Source organism: Mercenaria mercenaria, chromosome 1, assembly GCF_021730395.1.
Source record: "Mercenaria mercenaria strain notata chromosome 1, MADL_Memer_1, whole genome shotgun sequence".
Taxonomy (NCBI): Eukaryota; Metazoa; Mollusca; class Bivalvia; order Venerida; family Veneridae; genus Mercenaria; species Mercenaria mercenaria.
In genome coordinates, this window is record NC_069361.1 from 101,423,178 (window position 1) to 101,443,068 (window position 19,891).

General features: G+C 35.4%; 1 protein-coding gene across 1 annotated transcript; it reads right to left on the minus strand.

Annotated features, from left to right (window-relative positions):
- Positions 1-948: 948 nt before the first annotated feature.
- LOC123528691 (SUMO-activating enzyme subunit 1-like) lies at positions 949-19,673 on the minus strand. Its single transcript, XM_045308622.2, has 9 exons — positions 19,515-19,673; positions 15,366-15,477; positions 14,956-15,015; positions 12,594-12,850; positions 11,456-11,564; positions 10,441-10,546; positions 9,004-9,148; positions 5,592-5,661; positions 949-1,629 (listed from the first exon to the last, which is right to left on the minus strand). Exons 1-9 carry the CDS (start codon positions 19,598-19,600, stop codon positions 1,540-1,542), a joined length of 1,035 nt encoding a protein of 344 aa, XP_045164557.2. The 5' UTR covers positions 19,601-19,673; the 3' UTR covers positions 949-1,539.
- Between the last annotated feature and the right edge of the window lie 218 nt (positions 19,674-19,891).

The following is a 19,891-nucleotide window of genomic DNA, read 5'->3' on the forward strand; positions in this document are numbered from 1 at the left end:
TTTGAGGCAGAGGTGTGGAAATCCCAATATATTTCATCTGTCCAAGGACAAGTGAGACTTAAGGATGACTACTCGTAACAGGCCTCAATTTAATCAAAAGCGTACACACAACTTGAGAAGGTAAGCTTTGAAAATGTCAAACGATAGAAATAATGTGCATATTGACAAGTTATATAAAGAAAACATAATACAGTGTATTTCTGTAACTGTGACAATAAAAAAGCAATCAACACTTTTGCATCTATATGAAGACTGAAGTTATGTCCGCAAGGCTTGGGTTCATGCAACCAATACAGTATAACAAAATGCAATGCCCAAACCTCACCAGTGTCAAGTCAGCTGAATTAAAAAAAACTGGGACTACTCTTGAAATATTCCGACTCATGTCATCGCATAATGAGTTCACCTTCGTAAAATAAAGAAATTATCATTATTATTATGCTGTAACAACAAATTTGTCTAAAGTTCTGCGAGAATTGTTTAAGTTTTCAGTTTCTATTCGTTGTGTTATTGTGTACAAAGTCACACGAGACCAAGGCCAAGAGCCAATCAGAAAGTGGCAAATAGATGCTAAATTTTGATTCAAGGACATGGTTTTTTCCAAAACTGCAGCAATCCAAAGGCCCTCAGCAAGTAAAACCTTTCATACCTTTATTTTATCACCCCCATAAACTTGAACAGCGTTAGTATATTACTATTTTTTACTTTTTTATTTATACCTAAAAAATATATGCTTGTCTGCACACAAACCAAATTAAAAAATGCACTTGTCAGCAAGCAAAAAAACCCCCCAAAAAACTGTTGGCCAATTTCTCCAGTCGGACAAGTATGACTTAGAAATTCCACATCCCTGACAAGCATGCACTATATATACATATATAAATCAATAAACATGATAAACAGATAATTTTCTTCAAAATGATATTAGAAACAAAGGAAGTCAGTAAATGAAAGAATTTTCTTGCCTTTATTTATTAGAAAAATATTGCAACTATTGCAAATGATACAAAGTTGAGATACATCAATAATCAAGGGCTTGGTGCAAAACTATTGTATCTTGTTCTTTATTTATATACACTTACAATAGTTTTGCACCAAGCCCTCGTCATGTCACAGAAGTAGAAGCATCTTACATAGAGGAAGAACAATGAGGCATGTAGACACAGCTTCTTACAGCACTGACAAAACTTCAGTCAGGCTGTGTATCTCCTCGAAATAAAGACTTTGTCAAGGTTACTTCTTTAGAAGATACTTCTGAAAGAGAAAGACTTGTAATAACTAAGATACCCATTCAACAATAAACCTGTAAGTTGCCATGTTGACTCCATTGCCACCAAGTCAACTATGACTAAAACCTTATGTAAGTCCTTCCAGGACTAAATCCGAGAAAAAAATACATTTCTTTATGTGAAAATAAACAAGGCATTATCCACAACAGCTATTTTATGTAAACATGGTCCCACAATCTCCTCAACTGTCAGATTTTAGAAGTAGCACAGGTAATCACTTTATACAAGTGGAAGTGGTCTCCTTGATAATCTAGCTGCCAATCTTGTCCACCAGTCCACTTCCCTCCACACCATTGTAGAAAAAGAAATTGTTATGTGGAGCATCCTTATGAGACACAGCCTGCAACAATAGTATATTTCTTTCAGATATTCTGTACATTTTGTAACTGTTCAAATAATTAATATAATGACTGGCTTACCGTCAGTATAATTATCTCAGGTGAATCATAGTATAAATATTTTTCAACATCACCTTAATATAGAATTGGAAAGCACAATATTCCTGTCATTCACCATTACTCTGCTAAATTTCTACAAGAGATCACAGAGTGATCTTGGCGCCCACCAATGTGCCATTTTTGAGTGTTCCAAATTTCAAGACTTACTGACTAGCTCAAGGTCAAATTTCATTTCCGTACACAACACAAATCTATGCAAGTGGTCCAAATTTGAAGGCTGTAGCTTGAGAAATGTAAAAGTAGGTCACTAGGTCAAAATCAAGGTCAAATTTTACTTCGGAATACAAAACTATGCATGTGGTCCAAATTTGAAGCCTGTACCTTCAAAAATGTGAAAGTAGGTCACTAGGTCAATGTAAAGGTCAAAGTTTGTTTCGGTACACAAAACTATGCATGTGGTCCAAATCTGAAGGCTGTAGCTTGAGAAATGTAAAAGTAGGTCACTAGGTCAAAATCAAGGTCAAATTTTATTTCGGAATACAAAACTATGCATGTGGTCCAAATTTGAAGCCTGTACCTTAAAAATGTGAAAGTAGGTCACTAGGTCAATGTAAAGGTCAAAGGTCATTTCAGTACACAAAACTATGCAAGAGGTCCAAATTTGAAGGCTGTAGCTTGAGAAATGTAAAAGTAGGTCACTAGGTCAAAATCAAGGTCAAATTTTATTTCAGAATACAAAACTATGCATGTGGTCCAAATTTGAAGCCTGTACCTTCAAAAATGTGAAAGTAGGTCACTAGGTCAATGTCAAGGTCAAAGTTTTTTTTTGGTACACAAAACTATGCATGTAGTCCAAATTTGAAGGCTGTAGCTTGAGAAATGTGAAAGTAGGTCACTAGGTCAAAATCAATGTCAAATTTCATTTTGAAACAGGAAACTATGCATATGGTCCAAATTTGATGCCTGTACCTTCAAAAATGTGAAAGTAGGTCACTAGGTCAAAATAAAGGTCAAAGTTTTTTCCAGTGCACAAAATTATGCATGTGTTCCAAATTTGAAGGCTGTAGCTACAGAAATGTGAAAGTAGGTCACTAGGTCAAAATCAAGGTCAACTCATGTCAAGGTTCATCTTGCCACTCAAAAATATACATGTGGTCCAAGTTTGAATGTTGTAGTTACTGACAAGAACATTTTAAAAGCTTTTCCCTATATAAGTCTATATGAACCATGTGACCCCCGGGGCGGGGCCATATTTAACCCTAGGAGGATAATTTGAACAAACTTGGTAGAGAACCACTAGATGATGCTACATTACAAGTACCAAAGCCCTAGGCTTTGTGGTTTGGACAAGAAGATTTTCAAAGTTTTTCCCTATATAAGTCTATGTAAACCATATGACCCCCAGGGCGGGGCCATATTTGACCCTAGGGGTATAATTTGAACAATCTTAGTTGAAGACCACTAGATGATGTCACATACAAAATATCAAAGCCCTAGGCCCTGTGGTTTTGGACAAGAGGTTATTCAAAGTTTTTCCCTATATAAGTCTATATAAACCATGTGACCCCCAGGGCGGGGCCATATTTGACCCCAGAGAAATAATTTGAATCATCTTGGTAGAGGACCACTAGATGATGCTTCATACCAAATATCAAAGCCCTAGGCTCTGTGGTTTTGGACAAGAAGGTTTTCAAAGTTTTTCCCTATATAAATCTATATAAATTATAGAAATAAACAAAGGGCCATAACTCACTCATAAATTGTTGAACCAGTCTGATTTTCAGGAGGACACAACTAGGGTACCAATACATCATTCTGACAAAGTTTGGTCAAAATCCCCCCAGTAGTTTCTGAGGAGATGCGATAACGAGAAATTGTTAACGGATGGACGGACGGACGGACGGACTGACGGACGGAATGACGGACCACGGACGCAGAGTGATTTTAATAGCCCACCATCATCATGATGGTGGGCTAAAAATGGACTGTCCGACATTTGATTTGGGCAATACCATTTATTATTCGAAGGGGTGTTCACAGAAAATTTACTGACTGAAAAGCGAACAGGCAGACCATGATTAGCCAGCACTTTTGTACAGGCTAATCTTGGTCTGTACTGGTCACAAAGGCAGAATCACTTGCAACCAGCAGGCTAAAGGTTAAGAATTTGTGATTTATGCCCAATCATATACATTACCTTCCTAGATCTTTTTATCAGGTTTTAAGTCAAACTAACAAAACCTAAAATCATATGACAACTTCCCATCTTTCATTTGTAGAAAAAACTCAAGGGATACCTTCATGTATTATTTCAGACAAAAGTGTCTGGGTAGAACTGCAAACTTTATGCAAGCATGCTAGATGGTTTCCTCACACACAAGAATGTTACACCCCAAGCCAGGTTTTAAAACCACAGTAAAAGAATGAGAGTTAGTCCCTTTACCATTAGGTCAAAGAGGTTCCATCTGCTTGATTTTTTTGTTGGGTTAAGAGTCACATCATTTCAATTCATATCATATGGTGTCTTTTGAAGGAAGATCCCTGGTGCCCATTTTGGCATTATTCCAATAAGGACAGACACCTGGGTAGAACCATCTACTTTCAGTCAGCCAGTGTTGAACAATTCTTAACCTCAAGCAAAATTTCAAATACACATTTAGAGGGGTGATTCGACCACTCAGCCATAGAGACCCCTCCATCTACTTCATAAAATAGATACCATTGTTTTGAATTTGCGACTTGGCTTTCTAACAAAAAAAATATATAAAAAAATTAGAAAAATAAAGGCCCTGTATCACTCACCTGACCTATTGACCTAAAGATCATCAAGGTTAACATTCTGACCAAGTTTCATGAAGATATAGTTATAAATGTGGCTTCTAGATTGTAAACAAGCTTTACTTTTGATCTGACCTGGAGGCCTAATTTTTGACCCCACCTGACCCAGATTTTAGCTTGACCTAAAGATCACCAAGATGAACATTCTGACCAAGTTTCATTGAGATACGGTCATAAATGTGGCCTCTAGTGTTAACTAGCATTTCCTTTGATCTGACCTGGTGGCCTAGTTTTTGACCAGATTCGAACTTGACCTAAAGATCAGCAAAATTAACATTCTGACCAAGTTTCATTAAGATATGGTCATAAATGTGGCCTCTAGAGTGTTAACTAGCTTTTCCTTTGATTTGAGCTGGTGACCTAGTTTTTGACTAGATTCGAACTTGACCTAAAGATCATCAATATTAACATTCTGACTAAGTTTCATAAAGATATATCATAAATGTGGCCTCACACAAGGTTTTCCTTAGATTTGACATGGTGACCTAGTTTTTGACCCCAGATGAACCAATATCAAACTCGTCCAAGATTTTATTAAGAGTAACATTCTGCCCAAGTTTAATTAAGATTGGAAGAAAACTGTGACCTCTAGAGTGTTAACAAGCTTTTCCTTTGATTTGACCTGGTGACCTTGTTTTTGACCCCACATGACCCAATAAAGAATTTGTCCAAGATTTTATTGAGGGTAACATTTTGACCAATTTTCATTTAGACTGGGCAAAAATTGTGACCACTAGAGTGTTAACAGTCAAATGGTTGACAACGGACGACAGACACAGGGCAACCACATAAGCTCACTTTGAGCAATTTGTGTTCAGGTGAGCTAAAAATATGATCACTCTAATTAACATAGCCTGTCCTCATGCATAATCTGTGACAGTCTTATAAATTCTCTGTGATTCTGCCAATGCTATGTTAGTCCTTTCAAAAATTAATGACAATAAAATTATGAGAAATATGTATTGAAACTGTTTAACTGTTTTCCTTATAAACCATTGTTATACTAATGTATTGGTTAACAAATTTGTGACTTGTGCATATTTCAGATCTCTACAATGCTGTCTACCTTTATAATTTCTTGTCCAAGCACTCCACCCACTATTGCACATACAGGGCTCAGCTCAGCAAAACATTTACTGTAATGAGAGAAAAACTCTGTTCTATATACATGTACATAATTCGCGGGCTTAAAAACTCTGTTCTATATACATGTACATTTTGCGCTAAGCCCGCGCATTGTATTTATATCAATAACAACAGCTTTATAATCTTATTATTTAACACAATAATATACAAAAAAATCCCAACAAAAACACAATACCCAACTTATTGTTTCTGCATATATTACTTTTGAAAATGCAACACCATGTAAACTTTCATATTATGTCTAGAGGTTGTCACTACCAGGAACAAGAGCACCGCCAAGCAGGTCAATATACGCCCAAAGAGTTACATCAGAGGATGGGAGCAAAATTTAAAGAACTTGACTGTTGAAGCCCAAAGGACAAGAACAACAAAAAGAAGAAAATCCAGTAAAAAATTCTAAGTCCACAAAAAAATTCTTACCAAGTAAAGTTATGTCAAAATACACCTAAAAATTGGAGGTACCATCCATGTTGTACCACAGAAAAGTAGTCTCGGTTTTTCCCTACGGCAAATAATAAAAAAGTTTCAAAATAAGCTATTTATAGTAACAAAAAAGGGAAGTAATACAAAAAAAAATATTGTAAGAGAACAAAAAAGGGATCTGCCACATAAAAACAAGAGCACTGCAATGCAGAACAATATACACAAAGCAGTCATATATGGCCTTTGACCCCCAAGTGTGACCTTGACGCGAGTCATCTAAAACATGTGCTCTGCACATCGCCTCATTGTGGTAAACATTTGTGCCAAGTTTCTTTGAAATCCTCCAAGCAGTTCAAGAGTTACAGAGCAGACACAGCAAAGTCATATATGACCTTTCACTCCTAAGTGTGACCTTGACCTTGAAGCTAGTCACCCGAAACAAGCGCTCTGCATGTCGTCTCAGTGTGGTGAACATTTGTGCCAAGTTTCTTTGAAATCCTTCAAGCAGTTCAAGAGTTACAGAGCAGACACGAAACACACTCATGTGACCTTTAACCCCTAAGTGTGATCTTGAACTTGAAGCTAGTCATCCGAAACAAGCGCTCTGCACATCGTCTCCATGTGGTGAACATTTGTGTCAAGTTTCTTTGAAATCCTTCAAGGGGTTCAAGAGTTACAGAGCTGACACGAAATTGCTAACGGATGGACGGACACTGGCGTCATAACATAATACGTCCCTTTAGGCGTATAAAAAAAGAGAAGAAAGTGAAAGTAAAAAGAAAATAAAGTGGGGTTGCCAGAGGGAATAAGGATACTATAACATATCACCAAGAAACACCAGATACAAGAAACTGAGATTTTTTTTAATTGTTAGGGATAGGTTTGGGAGGAATCCCAAATAAAACAAACTGTACACAACTTCACATGCTGAACAAAATTTATTTACAACTCAAGGCCATATACCTTCTGACATACATACAACATAAACTTTAAGGCCCTTTATGCATATGTTTTGTCCTAATCAAGGGCCATAATTCTGGCTGTACTAAGTGAAATACCAAACAAAACTCCAGGTGTAGAACTTCACTTGCCGAATAACAATCCTGTAACTTTTTAAAGCCAAATACTTTTGAAATAGGGATGACAAATGTTGGACTGATAGACAGCTATATGATCAAGGCGAATCTGTGCCCCTCCTGTCAAAACAACACCAACAAAACCAAATCATTAACATAGGCTAACACTTCTAGACATGAAACTTATAGATCCACTGTCTTATCAACCTAATCCTAAAAGGTTTTCTTCAGGAATTTCTGTTTTATTTTGCAACATCCAGATTTAAAGTATCCAACAATTCAAAGGTATCTAGGGGTGGTAGTTAGAACTTTTTTAACCTTAAAGGTATCTTGAATAATGTCAATTTTATGACATGTTTTATTAAAATCCTTCAAACCATATAATGTCTGAGGAATGACACAGAACGAATGGAAAATTGAACCCAAACTCTATTTGCAATATGTATAACATTTCCTTACAAAAATCAATGTTTCTAATATGTTTTATAACAAGAGCTGTCCGTAAGACAGCCAAGCTCGACTATTCGAAATATTGTCCCAGAAGCAGGAAAATATTACCCAAAAAGGTTAAATATCAAAAGAGTTTTAAGTTCAAAAGGGGGAATAATTTGACCAAAATGCATATCAGTTATGGGACTTGCTGCTCTTAACTAGTTTTATAACCTCGAAGGCACATGTGAAGTTTCAATTCAATATCTGCATTAGTTTTGGAGATAGAAACTTGCATGTTAAACTTTAACCAGAATTTTCAAAGTCCAAAAGGGGGCATAATTTGCCCAAAATACATGCCAGAGTTATGAGACTTGATCCAGTGAGGTTAGTAATTGATCTAGAAAAAGAAAAAATAAGTTTCAACTCTATATGCCTTTTAGAAATAGCTGTATGTACTTGCACGCAAAACTTTAACCAGAATTTGCTAAGTCCAAAAGGGGGCATAATTTGGCCAAAATGAAGGTCAGAGTTATGGGACTTGCTGCTATCAACTAGTTTTATAACCCGGAAGACACATGTGAAGTTTCAAATCAATATCTGCATTAGTTTTGGAGATAGAAACTTGCATGTTAAACTTTAACCAAAATTTCCTAAGTCTAAAAGCGGGCATAATTTGCTCGAAAAACATGTCAGAGTTATGGGACTTGACCCAGTGAGGTTGGTAATTGATCTAGAAAAAGAAAAAATAAGTTTCAAATCTATATGCCTTTTAGTAATAGCTGTATGTACTTGCATGCAAAACTGTAACCAGAATTTTCTAAGTCTAAAAGGGGGCATAATTTGGCCAAAATGAAAGTCAGAGTTATGGGACTTGCTGCTATCAACTAGTTTTATAACCCCGAAGACACATGTGAAGTTTCAATTCAATATCAGCATTAGTTTTGGAGATAGTCACTTGCATGTAAAACTTTAACCAAAATTTTCTAAGTCCAAAAGGGGGCATAATTTGCTCAAAATACATGTCAGAGTTATGGAACTTGACCCAGAGAGGTTGGTAATTGACCTAGAAAAAGAAAAAATAAGTTTCAAAGCTATATGCCTTTAATTGATGGCTGTATGTACTTGCATGCAAAAACTTAACCAAGGTGTGACGCCGACGCCGACGCCAGGGTGAGTAGAATAGCTAGACTATTCTTTGAATAGTCAAGCTAAAAATAATGCACACCATGTCTTAGATATGGCTTCAGACATACAACGTCAAAACCATATCCCTATGATTATCACATACACAATGGAACAGTGATTTTTCTTTCAAAAAATCCAATAATTTTTCCTAAGAATCTTTTTCCTTTTCCCTCCTGGCTCAACAAATTACAAATGAAATCTGCAGAAATAACTTGCCTGGCAAATTCATCATCTATGAGATCACTGTTCACTCCCACTTGTTCTAGAACTTCAGACTTTAAAGTTGATAATAGTTTACTGTCCTCAGACACTGAGCTCACTTGCGGTCGTCTATCTTTATTCTCCATAAACTGTAGTAGCACTGAAAGCAAATGAAATCATCCTACATTTACAAACTATAATACTATGTGCCTGATAATAAATATTTCAATAACAATATTGAATATAAAACTTTATCTAGTTTTCCACAGACATCTTTACCAACATATAATAATATGCATCTTAATACAATTTAATACTAATATCAGTAATAGTTTTTTACTGTGAAAGATACAACCGACATATATACAAGCTATATTTATATAACTATGTTACCATTTCAACATGGTCAGTGATGTTAGAAATCAACTTACTGATGCTCTAAATGCATAACCCCCTTATTTGTATTCATTTTTCAACACAAAAATAATTTCTGAAAAGTCTCACTTGATAAAAAAAAAATCCCCCCACCCCAAAAAAAATTCCGAGCTACCTACCCTGTTCTTTTTAGCATATTACCAGAAACAAAGAATATTTTTTTTAGGCCTACGACTCATCAGTCACTTATTTCAACATTATGCGAATGATGTTGAAAATCATTTTAACCTAATAGTTGTCTTATCAACCATGCAAGTCAAGTGTAATAAAATACTAGATGCCAACGGGCAACAGGTTGAGCCCACCATTAAATCCCTAACTGTGACCTTGACCTTTGAGATAGGAACCTGGGGTTTGCGCATGACACTCTGTCTCACTGAGGTTAACATTCATGCCAAATATAAACAAGATTTTCTCAATGCAAGTCAAATTTATGAGGCCGGACAAGATCTGACATAACCTTTGACCTCTAGCTGTGACCTTGACCTTTGAGATAGGAATCTTGGGTTTGCGCATGGCACTTCGTCTCATTGAGGTTAACATTCATGCCAAATATAAACAAGATTGCTTCATGCATGTCAAGTTATGGTCCGGACAGACAAATTCGAATGTGAAAGAGTAAGAGAATGGATATCTTGAGTGGAGGACGCGCACTGCAGGTGATCACATAATATGTCAAATTTCACAGCTGCTAAAGGACGATAACTTATGAATCTTATAAAGCCTTGTCACTCGAAAAATTAAATTAATGAATACCAAGTCGAAAATGGAGCACAACTTTGCAAGAAACAAAAACTTAATATGGAACCTGTGTATTGCATGTAAAAACATCACAGTTATAACAAGTGTGTGAAGTTTCAATGAATTCCAAGTGGTTACTAAGATATCAGCTTATGTACAAAGCTGAATTGTGATGCAGATGCAGATGGATGACTGAAAAAGCTCAAACTATTGTTTTAACAGTTGAGTTAAAAATTGAGTTATTAATATTGCTTTTTGAAATATTCAAAATGATACCTTTCATAATAAAATAGGCAGACGGAGTTCTTTTAACTTTTTTCACATTTTCTGATGTTTTCCAGTCCACGTCGAGAGCATCTTTAAATCTTGTGAACTGAGCTGACTGAAATGTCCGACAACAATCATACTTCACTTCCTTAAACAATACCTTCATGTCTTGAAGTAAGTTGTTTTATTATAATTGCAGGATACAGAACATTTAGAATGACACAAAACTACTTAAAGTATTAATAGAACTCTGAAATAACTCTACTTCTTTTGAAAGCTTTAAACTCCTGTTTTTGTCATTTTCATGGGGTGTTTAAACACGAGTGTAAACTAGTGTTAATTCAAAGATTAATACACTCACACACTGAAATCACACCTTTTTACACATGTACGTTCTGTGGCAAAGCGTGAATATGTTACAGCCCTATAATGCACAGTTCAATCTCAAAACGCTAGTGCACCAACAACATGTTATCGAAAAGGACTCTACAGATGTTAGAACAAGGCATGTGTTATCCCTACATTATTATTTACAAAAGATTCTAACACAACCAAGTTTGTTTTCCTATTGAACAAAGAAGACTCAAAATTGTGTGTTATTATGCAACAGTTCATTTTTTGTACGCAACAATTATAACATCACAGCATCAAATGTCAAAACAGCGCGCTTGAAAAGAAAACCACTGAAAACAGGCAAATATTTGAATGTTGTCAAGGATGTACACAATAATCCTTGATAACTTGCTAGAATTGAAATAATATATCTCAGTGATTTGCTGCTGAATGTAATCATTGTTCGTCGTTTGATGCGTATCTTTACATCACTCAGGCTGCGCCCTTTAGATTTTATTCATTCGCACCTAAACTCCAAACAATGATTTTATTCAATGACAAATCACAGTTTGGGATATATTATTTCTTATAGGACTTAATGAAAAATATGGCAGCAATGCTGAAAATAACACATGATGCAAACATGCAAAGAATGCAGGCATACGTAATCTCTATGTATAAAATGTCTTACATTTTTGACAGTAACTGTTTCTATTTCCTCAGTTTTGGCTTTCTTTGTGGCTGGTTCCCCGTCCTGCTGTGATGAGGCTGAAGATGTGGCCACCTTCTTCTGCACTTCTCTGTAAATCAAATCCCACATGGTTACAGTACATTGTAGTACTAATACTACAGAAATCAAAACTGTCACTATATACATATAGATTTGGAGAACATTCATGAATATTCTGTACAGGATAGAGGCTATGAAGTGAAATCTCCAAGATTAAGGAACCAAACAGCAACTGACAGCTCTTCATTAATGCTGAATATTTCATTTCATAGCCTCTTTTTGACTTAAGTGTTTTTCCTACTTTTTCTACACAGCTCTTCTTAAGTCAGCATCATGATAACACTCTTTGTAGTGCAGAGGCTGCTATGTACAGGCTGCACACTCTACTGGAATAAAAATGGGAAAATATGAAAAGTTGAAGATGTAGTATCAGACTAAATTGGATTTGTATTGTATTTACAATTTTCTACAATCTCAAAAGCTGGTATATTCGCATTTTCTATGTAAACAACAGTGCAAGGAAGGATTCAGTTTATACTATTTTTGCTATCCTTAAACTTAATCCAAAGTCATTTATAAATAAAACTTTATATTCTGTATTGTTCATTTATTAAATCATCAGCTTTTCTTTCAAGTCATCTAGGTGTTTTGAAGAGAAAATGGGACTTAGCTACAGTACAGCATCTAGAGCTATGTGATACTGCACAAAAATGACTAAACATATTGTAAAACACTGCAGTTGAGCAGAATTAAAACCACTAAACTATTTTTTTTCTTGTCATTTTATTGCATACAATGTATATAAGCTTAAATGTTGTATTCCTAAAAAAAGGGAGCCTTTTATAAAGCCAAGTCTATTTCTTTAATAATATTTTCTTCATACCATTCAAACCTGAAACTGCTTATTTAAATATCAAAAATTTGGTCTTGAGTTTCAAAATATACCTATATGAACTGTCACAAGTATTGCATGACTTTCCTTTTTCATATAAAATACTCAGGCAATATTCAAGCTAACAAATACCAATCTTGTTGTCTCTTTGTATTTTTAGCACAACAGGTACCGGTAATTAAAATGTATAAATATTTGCAAACTTACTCAGCATATTCATGAAATCCAAGATCTGAGAACATATAACCATAGTAACCAAACACATCTCCACAGTAGAATTTGATCTTGTTTTCACTACAGATTTTGTTAATTCTGAACAGTTCTGAAGGTTTACAGCACAGTGCACAGATCACATCAAAGTTTTTGAAGAAATCATCAGGCTTGCCACCTACATCCTCCGAGTCCGCTGATACCTCCACCATTGGGTTCAGCAGCTGTGTCCTGTCCAGGGAACATTCCGCTCTCTTTATACAAAGAAAGATTAGAAATTTTATCTATACAAAATCTGAACTACAGGAAGTGTTTTGTCACAAAAAAAGACCATAAACTTTTGATTTTTAAACATTTGGTGTGTATTTCTTTGCCAGCTCTCAGATTTGCAGAATCACCAGCAGCAGCAAACTTTCTGTTAAAATACATCTGCCTTTAAGGGTGAGTGCTTCAAAATGCTTAAGCTAGCCAAATAATGGCAAACATAACCAGGCGTACAAAGACGGATCTCCCTCCCTACCCTTCCCATTAGCTTACTCAGCCTTTCAAAATTTCTTCTCAGAAACCCATCATCTGAGGAACACGTAAGTATTTAAAGCCAATTATTTATCCATTTTACAACTTTTAAACATCATCGAGTAAGTAAATTCCTTTTTGCCAAAATCGAGCATGCACCTGCCATCACTGACTTAACATTTAAACACTTTGCTGACAACAATCAGACATCTAGCTGACAAAAACCTGAGTGACATCTTTCTGACAATAGGTAGACATCTTGCCGACTTAAGTCATATATAAATATATTTTGTTAGCCTGGCTCCCTGGCTGCATGGTTATTTTTTTATATAAATACTGCAAGCAAAATAAGAAAATCTTAAGCCTCTAAAATAGCACTGTAAGCACATCTATGTTCGGAGCCAGGGCCAATAAAAAATGTCAATGTAGAAACAACCTGCTGGAGTTACTTCCCTCTTAATGAATAAAGTTATATATATGTAAATAAGAACAAACATATGGACGGGAGCCAGTCTAATATTTTGCTGGAAGTAAGTAAATATTTCAAAGACAACAGCCAGAATCTTGCAAACAACAATCAGACATCTTGCTGACAACTGGATTATAACAGAAAATGAGATTACATCTTGGTGACCACAGGCAAATATCTTGGCAACAAAGGTAAAACATTGTGCTGACAATGGTCACATGTCCTGCTGAAAACAGCTATACCACTGACAGCATTTTGTCGACAATATACATACATGTATATCATGCTGGCAACAGACAGATTTCTTGCAGACAATGGACAAACTTCATGCTGACAACAGATAGACATTTGGCTGATAAGTTGATAACAGTCAGACATGACTCAGGATCATTCAAATGAGAAAGGAACAAGGATATCGGTACAAATGAATGATGCTCCCCAATGCATGTGCTTGTCCCAATACGGGGAATAATGTATTAGAAACAAAAAAAATAGTGATAATAAAAAGAAGTAAATTGAATAAAGGGAGATAATTCAAAAACTAGTTTAGGTAGAGTTATGGTTCTTTCTTTGACACTGCACTTCCCGTCAATGGCCAGCCCTCTATCATTCTGTGAAGTTTCAATGAAATGCCATTAATACTTTTCAAGTAATGCTCCAGACAAGCCTTATTTTGTATAATAAAGGGAGATAATTCAAAAATTAGGTAAAATAGAGTTAAGATTCTTTGACACTGCCCTTCCCGTCAATGGCCTCTATCATTTTGTGAAGTTTCAAAGAAATGCCATTAATACTTTTCAAGTAATGCTCCATACAAGCCTTATTTTGTATAATAAAGGGAGATAATTCAAAAATTAGGTAAGGTAGAGTTATGATTCTTTGACACTGCACTTTGTCTCAATGGCCTCTATGATTATGTGAAGTTTCAATGAAATGCCATCAATACTTTTCAAGTTATACTCCGGACAAGCCTTATTTTGTATAATAAAGGGAGATAATTCAAAAACTAGGTAAAGTAGAGTTATGGTTCTTTGGCAATGCACTTCCTGTCAATGGCCTCTATGATTTTGTGAAGTTTCAAGGAAATTCCATTAATACTTTTCAAGTTATGCTCCGGACAAGTCTTATTTAGTATAATAAAGGGAGATAATTCAAAAACTAGGTAAGGTAGAGTTATGATTCTTTGGCACTGCATTTTGTCTCAATGACCTTTATCATTATGTGAAGTTTCAATCAAATGCCATTAATACTTTTCAAGTTATACTCCAGACAAAAGTGTGACAGACAGATGGACAGATGGATGGACAAAGCAGCAACTATATGCTCGCCCTTCGGGAAGCAGAAAAATATGTGGATTTAACCAGGCCTACTTACATTTTTGCCGACATCTGCTCTAGCCACAAGGAAGTTTGAACATGCGTCTTCCTCTGTTACCTGCAGACAAAAATATCAAACACATATCAACAGCAACCACAGCTGATTTTTCAAAGTGGATATTTTAAGTTTTATCAGCTGAGTTCTGCTAGATTCAGGAAGCTCAGAACTTTTTCTAATTTAGAAAACGTATTAAAAAATAAAACAAAACAGCTTCAATATTTGAATCTTCAAAATACATGTCACTTTCTGGATTTTATCCATCAAACAATTCAACAAATTTTGTTCTATTTGCAACAGAAAGACTGAGAGTAAAAAAATACCAGTAAGCATGGTAAGTAAATGCAATGTAGTATTCTTAAAATCATTTATAAATTCAATTATAGTATATATCAGTATGCATAAGTCACCTTAGTATGATCAAGTAATGTCAAAGACTTCACACCAGCAAGGACAATATTTTTGGAAACTTCTGCTCCAAGACCTCGAACACCAATCAGTAAGACTCTAGCAGCTCTCAATCTGTGAACATAAACAGAACAAGTAGGAGGAAATAGCTCTGTATTCTGCGAAAGAGGGAAAATTACTAATGTAAAGTAAATACTAGGGAAAAACTGCATGATTTAAATACAATATTTTAAGTGGAGGAAGCCTATATATAATGACATTTCAAACAGCCCCTAGCATTAAAATAATCCGGTTTTACAACATATTTTTGTATAAATTTTTCTGCCAGCTATAACTGAATAATCTCGAGAAATTGGCTGTAAATAGTGGTTTATTTTTATGTACATGTCAGTCCTTGTTGTCTGTGAGTCTTCCTCATAGGCAGCATTGTATAATATGTAAGTGTAAATAGGCCAATGTGTGGTGATCAATTTTCACCATAAAGGCTAAGAGAAGTAATAAGAAAACAAGAGGGCCATGAAGGCCCTGTAATGGTCACCTGACCTACTGACCTAAAGATCATCAAGATCAACATTCTGACCAAGTTTCATTAAGGTAACCGTATGGTCATAAATGTAGCCTCTAAAGTGTTAACAAGCTTTTCCTTTGATTTGACCCGGTGACCTAGTTTTTGACCCCACATGACCAAGATTCAAACTTGACCTGAAGATCATCAAGATTAACATCCTGATTAAGTTTCATGAAGATACAGTCATAAATGTGGCCTCTAGAGTGTTAACAAGCTTTTCCTTTGATTTAACCTAGTGACCTAGTTTTTGACCCCAATTGACCCAGATTTGAATTTGACCTATAGATCATCAAGATTAACATTCTGACCAAGTTTCATTAAGATATAATCAAAAATGTGGCCACTACAGTGTTAACAAGCTTTTCCTTTGATTTGACCTGGTGACCTAGCTTTTGACCCTAAATGACCCAATATAAAACTCGTCCAAGATTATATTGAGGGTAACATTTTGACCATGTTTCATTAAGATTGGGCCAAAAATGTGACCTCTAGAGTGTTAACAAGCTTTTCCTCTGATTTGACCTGGTGACCTAGTTTTTGACCCCAGATGATCCAATATCAAACTCGTCCAAATTTGAGTTTTTGACCCCACCTGATCCAGATTTGAACTTGACCTATGGATCATCAAGATTAACATTCTGACCAAGTTTCATTAAAATATGGTCATAAATGTAGCCTCTAGAGTGTTTACTAACTTTTCCTTTGATTTGACCTGGTAACCTAGTTTTTGACCCTACATGACCCAGAATCGAATTTGACCTTGAGATCATCAAGATTAACATTCTGACCAAGTTTCATGAAGACATATCATAAATGTGACCTCTACAGTGTTAACAAGCTTTTCCCTTGATCTCACCTTGAACGGACGGATGACGACGGAACACAGACACAGGGCGATCACAAGAGCTAAACAAGAGCACCGCCTTGCGGGTGCTGACGCTCATCTGATTTTTTTTGTATAATAGAAATATTGTCCTACCCATGATTTTCTAAGTCTAAAGAGGGCCATCATTCTTGCAAAAAGCAGGATAGAGTTATGTTTCTTGATGTACAGTGTCCTCTTATGATTGTGAAAAACTGTTGCAAGTTTTAAAGCAATAGCTTTGATAGTTTATGAGAAAAGTTGCCTTAAACATAATACTCAACCAAGAAAATGATTTTCTAAGTCCAAAAGGGGCAATAATTATTGCAAAAAGCAGGATGGAGTTATGTTGCTTGCTGTACAGGGTCAGCTTATGATGGTGAACAAGTGTTGCAAGTTTCAAAGCAATAGCTTTGATAGTTTAAGAGAAAAAGTTGACCTAAACATAAAACTTAACCAAGAAATCTGATATTTTCTAAGTCCAAAAGGGGCCATAAATCTTGCAAAAAGCAAGATGGAGTTATGTTTCTTGCTGTACAGGGTCAGCTTATGATGGTGGACAAGTGTTGCAAGTTTTAAAGCAATAGCTTTGATAGTTTAGGATAAAAGCTGACCTAAACATAAAACTTAACCAAGAAAACTGATTTTCTAAGTCCAAAAGGGGCAATAATTCTTGCAAAAAGCACGATGGAGTTATGTTTCTTTCTGTACAGGGTCTGCTTATGATGGTGAACAAGTATTCCAAGTTTCAAAGCAATAGCTTTGATAGTTTAGGAGAAAAGTTGACCTAAACATAAAACTTAACCAAGAAATCTGATATTTTCTAAGTACAAAAGGGGCCATAAATCTTGCAAAAAGTAAGATGGAGTTATGTTTCTTGCTATACAGGGTCAGCTTATGATGGTGAACAAGTCTTCCAAGTTTCAAAGCAATAGCTTTGATAGTTTAGGAGAAAAGCTGACCTAAACATAAAACTTAACCAGGCAACGCCGACGCTGACGCCAACGCCGACGCCGACAACCGCTCAAGTGATGACAATAACTCATCATTTTTTTTCAAAAAATCAGATGAGCTAAAAACCTATGCACATTCACAGGGTTTTTATTGCTTGAACAAATTTACTTATCATAATCCTTAATAGCTTTTAGATTTTAGCGGTACGTATCCATACCCCTAAACTCTTCCTATTTGGAATTATAGCTTGTTTCTCACTGGTATATTAGCATAAATGTCAAGTTCCCCTGATCGTCCGAGAGTCTCATGGATTTTAGGTTCATTTCTCGTCACAAGGAAATCAATTATTCTCACGGAAATCCAAAATTCCAAGCTTATTGTATCATGTATCAAACTAAATCACTAATTACACACTTTATGGTTGATGTAATTTATCACTCTATCGATAAATTAACAAGGTCATGCAATGATGACATTCTGCAAACAGGTGTGTGTGTGTGTGTGTGTGTGTGTGTGTGCCTTGCGTTATTTTTGGATTATGTGAATTGGAGTGGTGATGTTTGATGTTTGGTTAAGACAGGAGCTTGTTAATTGGTGATTAAAGGTGAGAAAACATATTTAGGGATACAACTGAAAAGAGCCGATATTTCCTTTAATGACTGGAGTAATGATGATCATTTAATTAATACCACTAATTAATGACAGAAGTGAATTGACTAAAGCTTTTTTAACATTTATAATTTTGTATTGTTTTAATTTTATGGAGTAAAAACCACTTTTACTACATAAATCTAAGATGGTGAAGTTAATAAATATTATATCCAATCTGTTTATGCTACTGCTCATGTCTACAAATCGCACAGGTGCTCGTCCAGTCTTGGTGACCATATTGGTTCCCCCATTAAAAAAAAAAGAAGTTAAAAACCACTGTTTAAACACTCTTATTCTGCCTAGTCTACAGCCTTAAATAACTTACATTTAAACTCAAAGATGCCAACTTCACAGTCTAGACACTTGCAAAATATAACGGTGACGATCGGCCATTTTGTTGAAAAATGAAAGTAGAAAAACTATGCCGTACTTGTCGACTTTGAGTTTAAATGTAAGTTCTTTAAAGGTGGCTGTAGTAGACTAGGCAGAATAAGATTGTTTACTATTTTTTAAATTTGGACAAATCTAGGAAATGATTTTGCAAATGTCTTAACGACCTGCAGGTTCATCACTGGATAAGGACCTGGAAGGGTAAAATGTATATAAGCATAGACATTCCAAATAATTATAAATTTTCTAAGTTGCTGAATATGTTGATTAAGTTTGTGCTAAAAGTTCTGTTGTTATATTTCTTTGATCTGAGACTGCTCAACGTATGCTTACCATTAATCAGAGATCAATCAAGTACAACAATAGAACATTTATCACCTACTTAATCAATATAATGAACAGGAGGTGAAACAACCAGGAGGTGAAAAGTCTAGGGGAGAAACATCAAGGAGGTGAAACATCTTGAAACCGATAAGAATTATCCATCTCCTGGCTTCTCTGGAAAATTGCCCAGAAAACTTGGCATGCAATAGCTCTTCAAGATTATTGCTACATGTAGATATTACTCAAACAATATGCCACTGTGCTACAATTTATCTGTTAACTTTATCATGTGTTTATCTGATGCGAATAAACTTCTAACACCAGTACGAGAATATTTGGTACGAAATAACCGGCCCGAAATGACATCGAGCACTAATTATTTTAAAATGTTATCTTGTATACCGTCTCTGTGCATCTAAACCCCATAGACGAATTTGTCTATCATATAACGCAGCTTCATCTTCAGTTATAACAGTCTGTTCAACCATTTTATGCAAAAATGATTTTTTCGCACTCGATTCACGTTTCGCCGGAGAATAAACAAAGACTTGAATTTAGACCGTACTTCATTAGCCTAAACTACCTTGTTCAATAATAGGCTACACTATACTAATTCAGTTCCTTCTTATTTCATATAAACAGTGAAATCTTGAGACCTCATTTTCAGTATTTTTGAACATTTCAATGATGTGAAAACCATATACAGTATAGTCATTTTGTCTTATATGTGAAGTATAAAGAATATTGAGATGTTATGTTGCATATAAGAAATATAATCT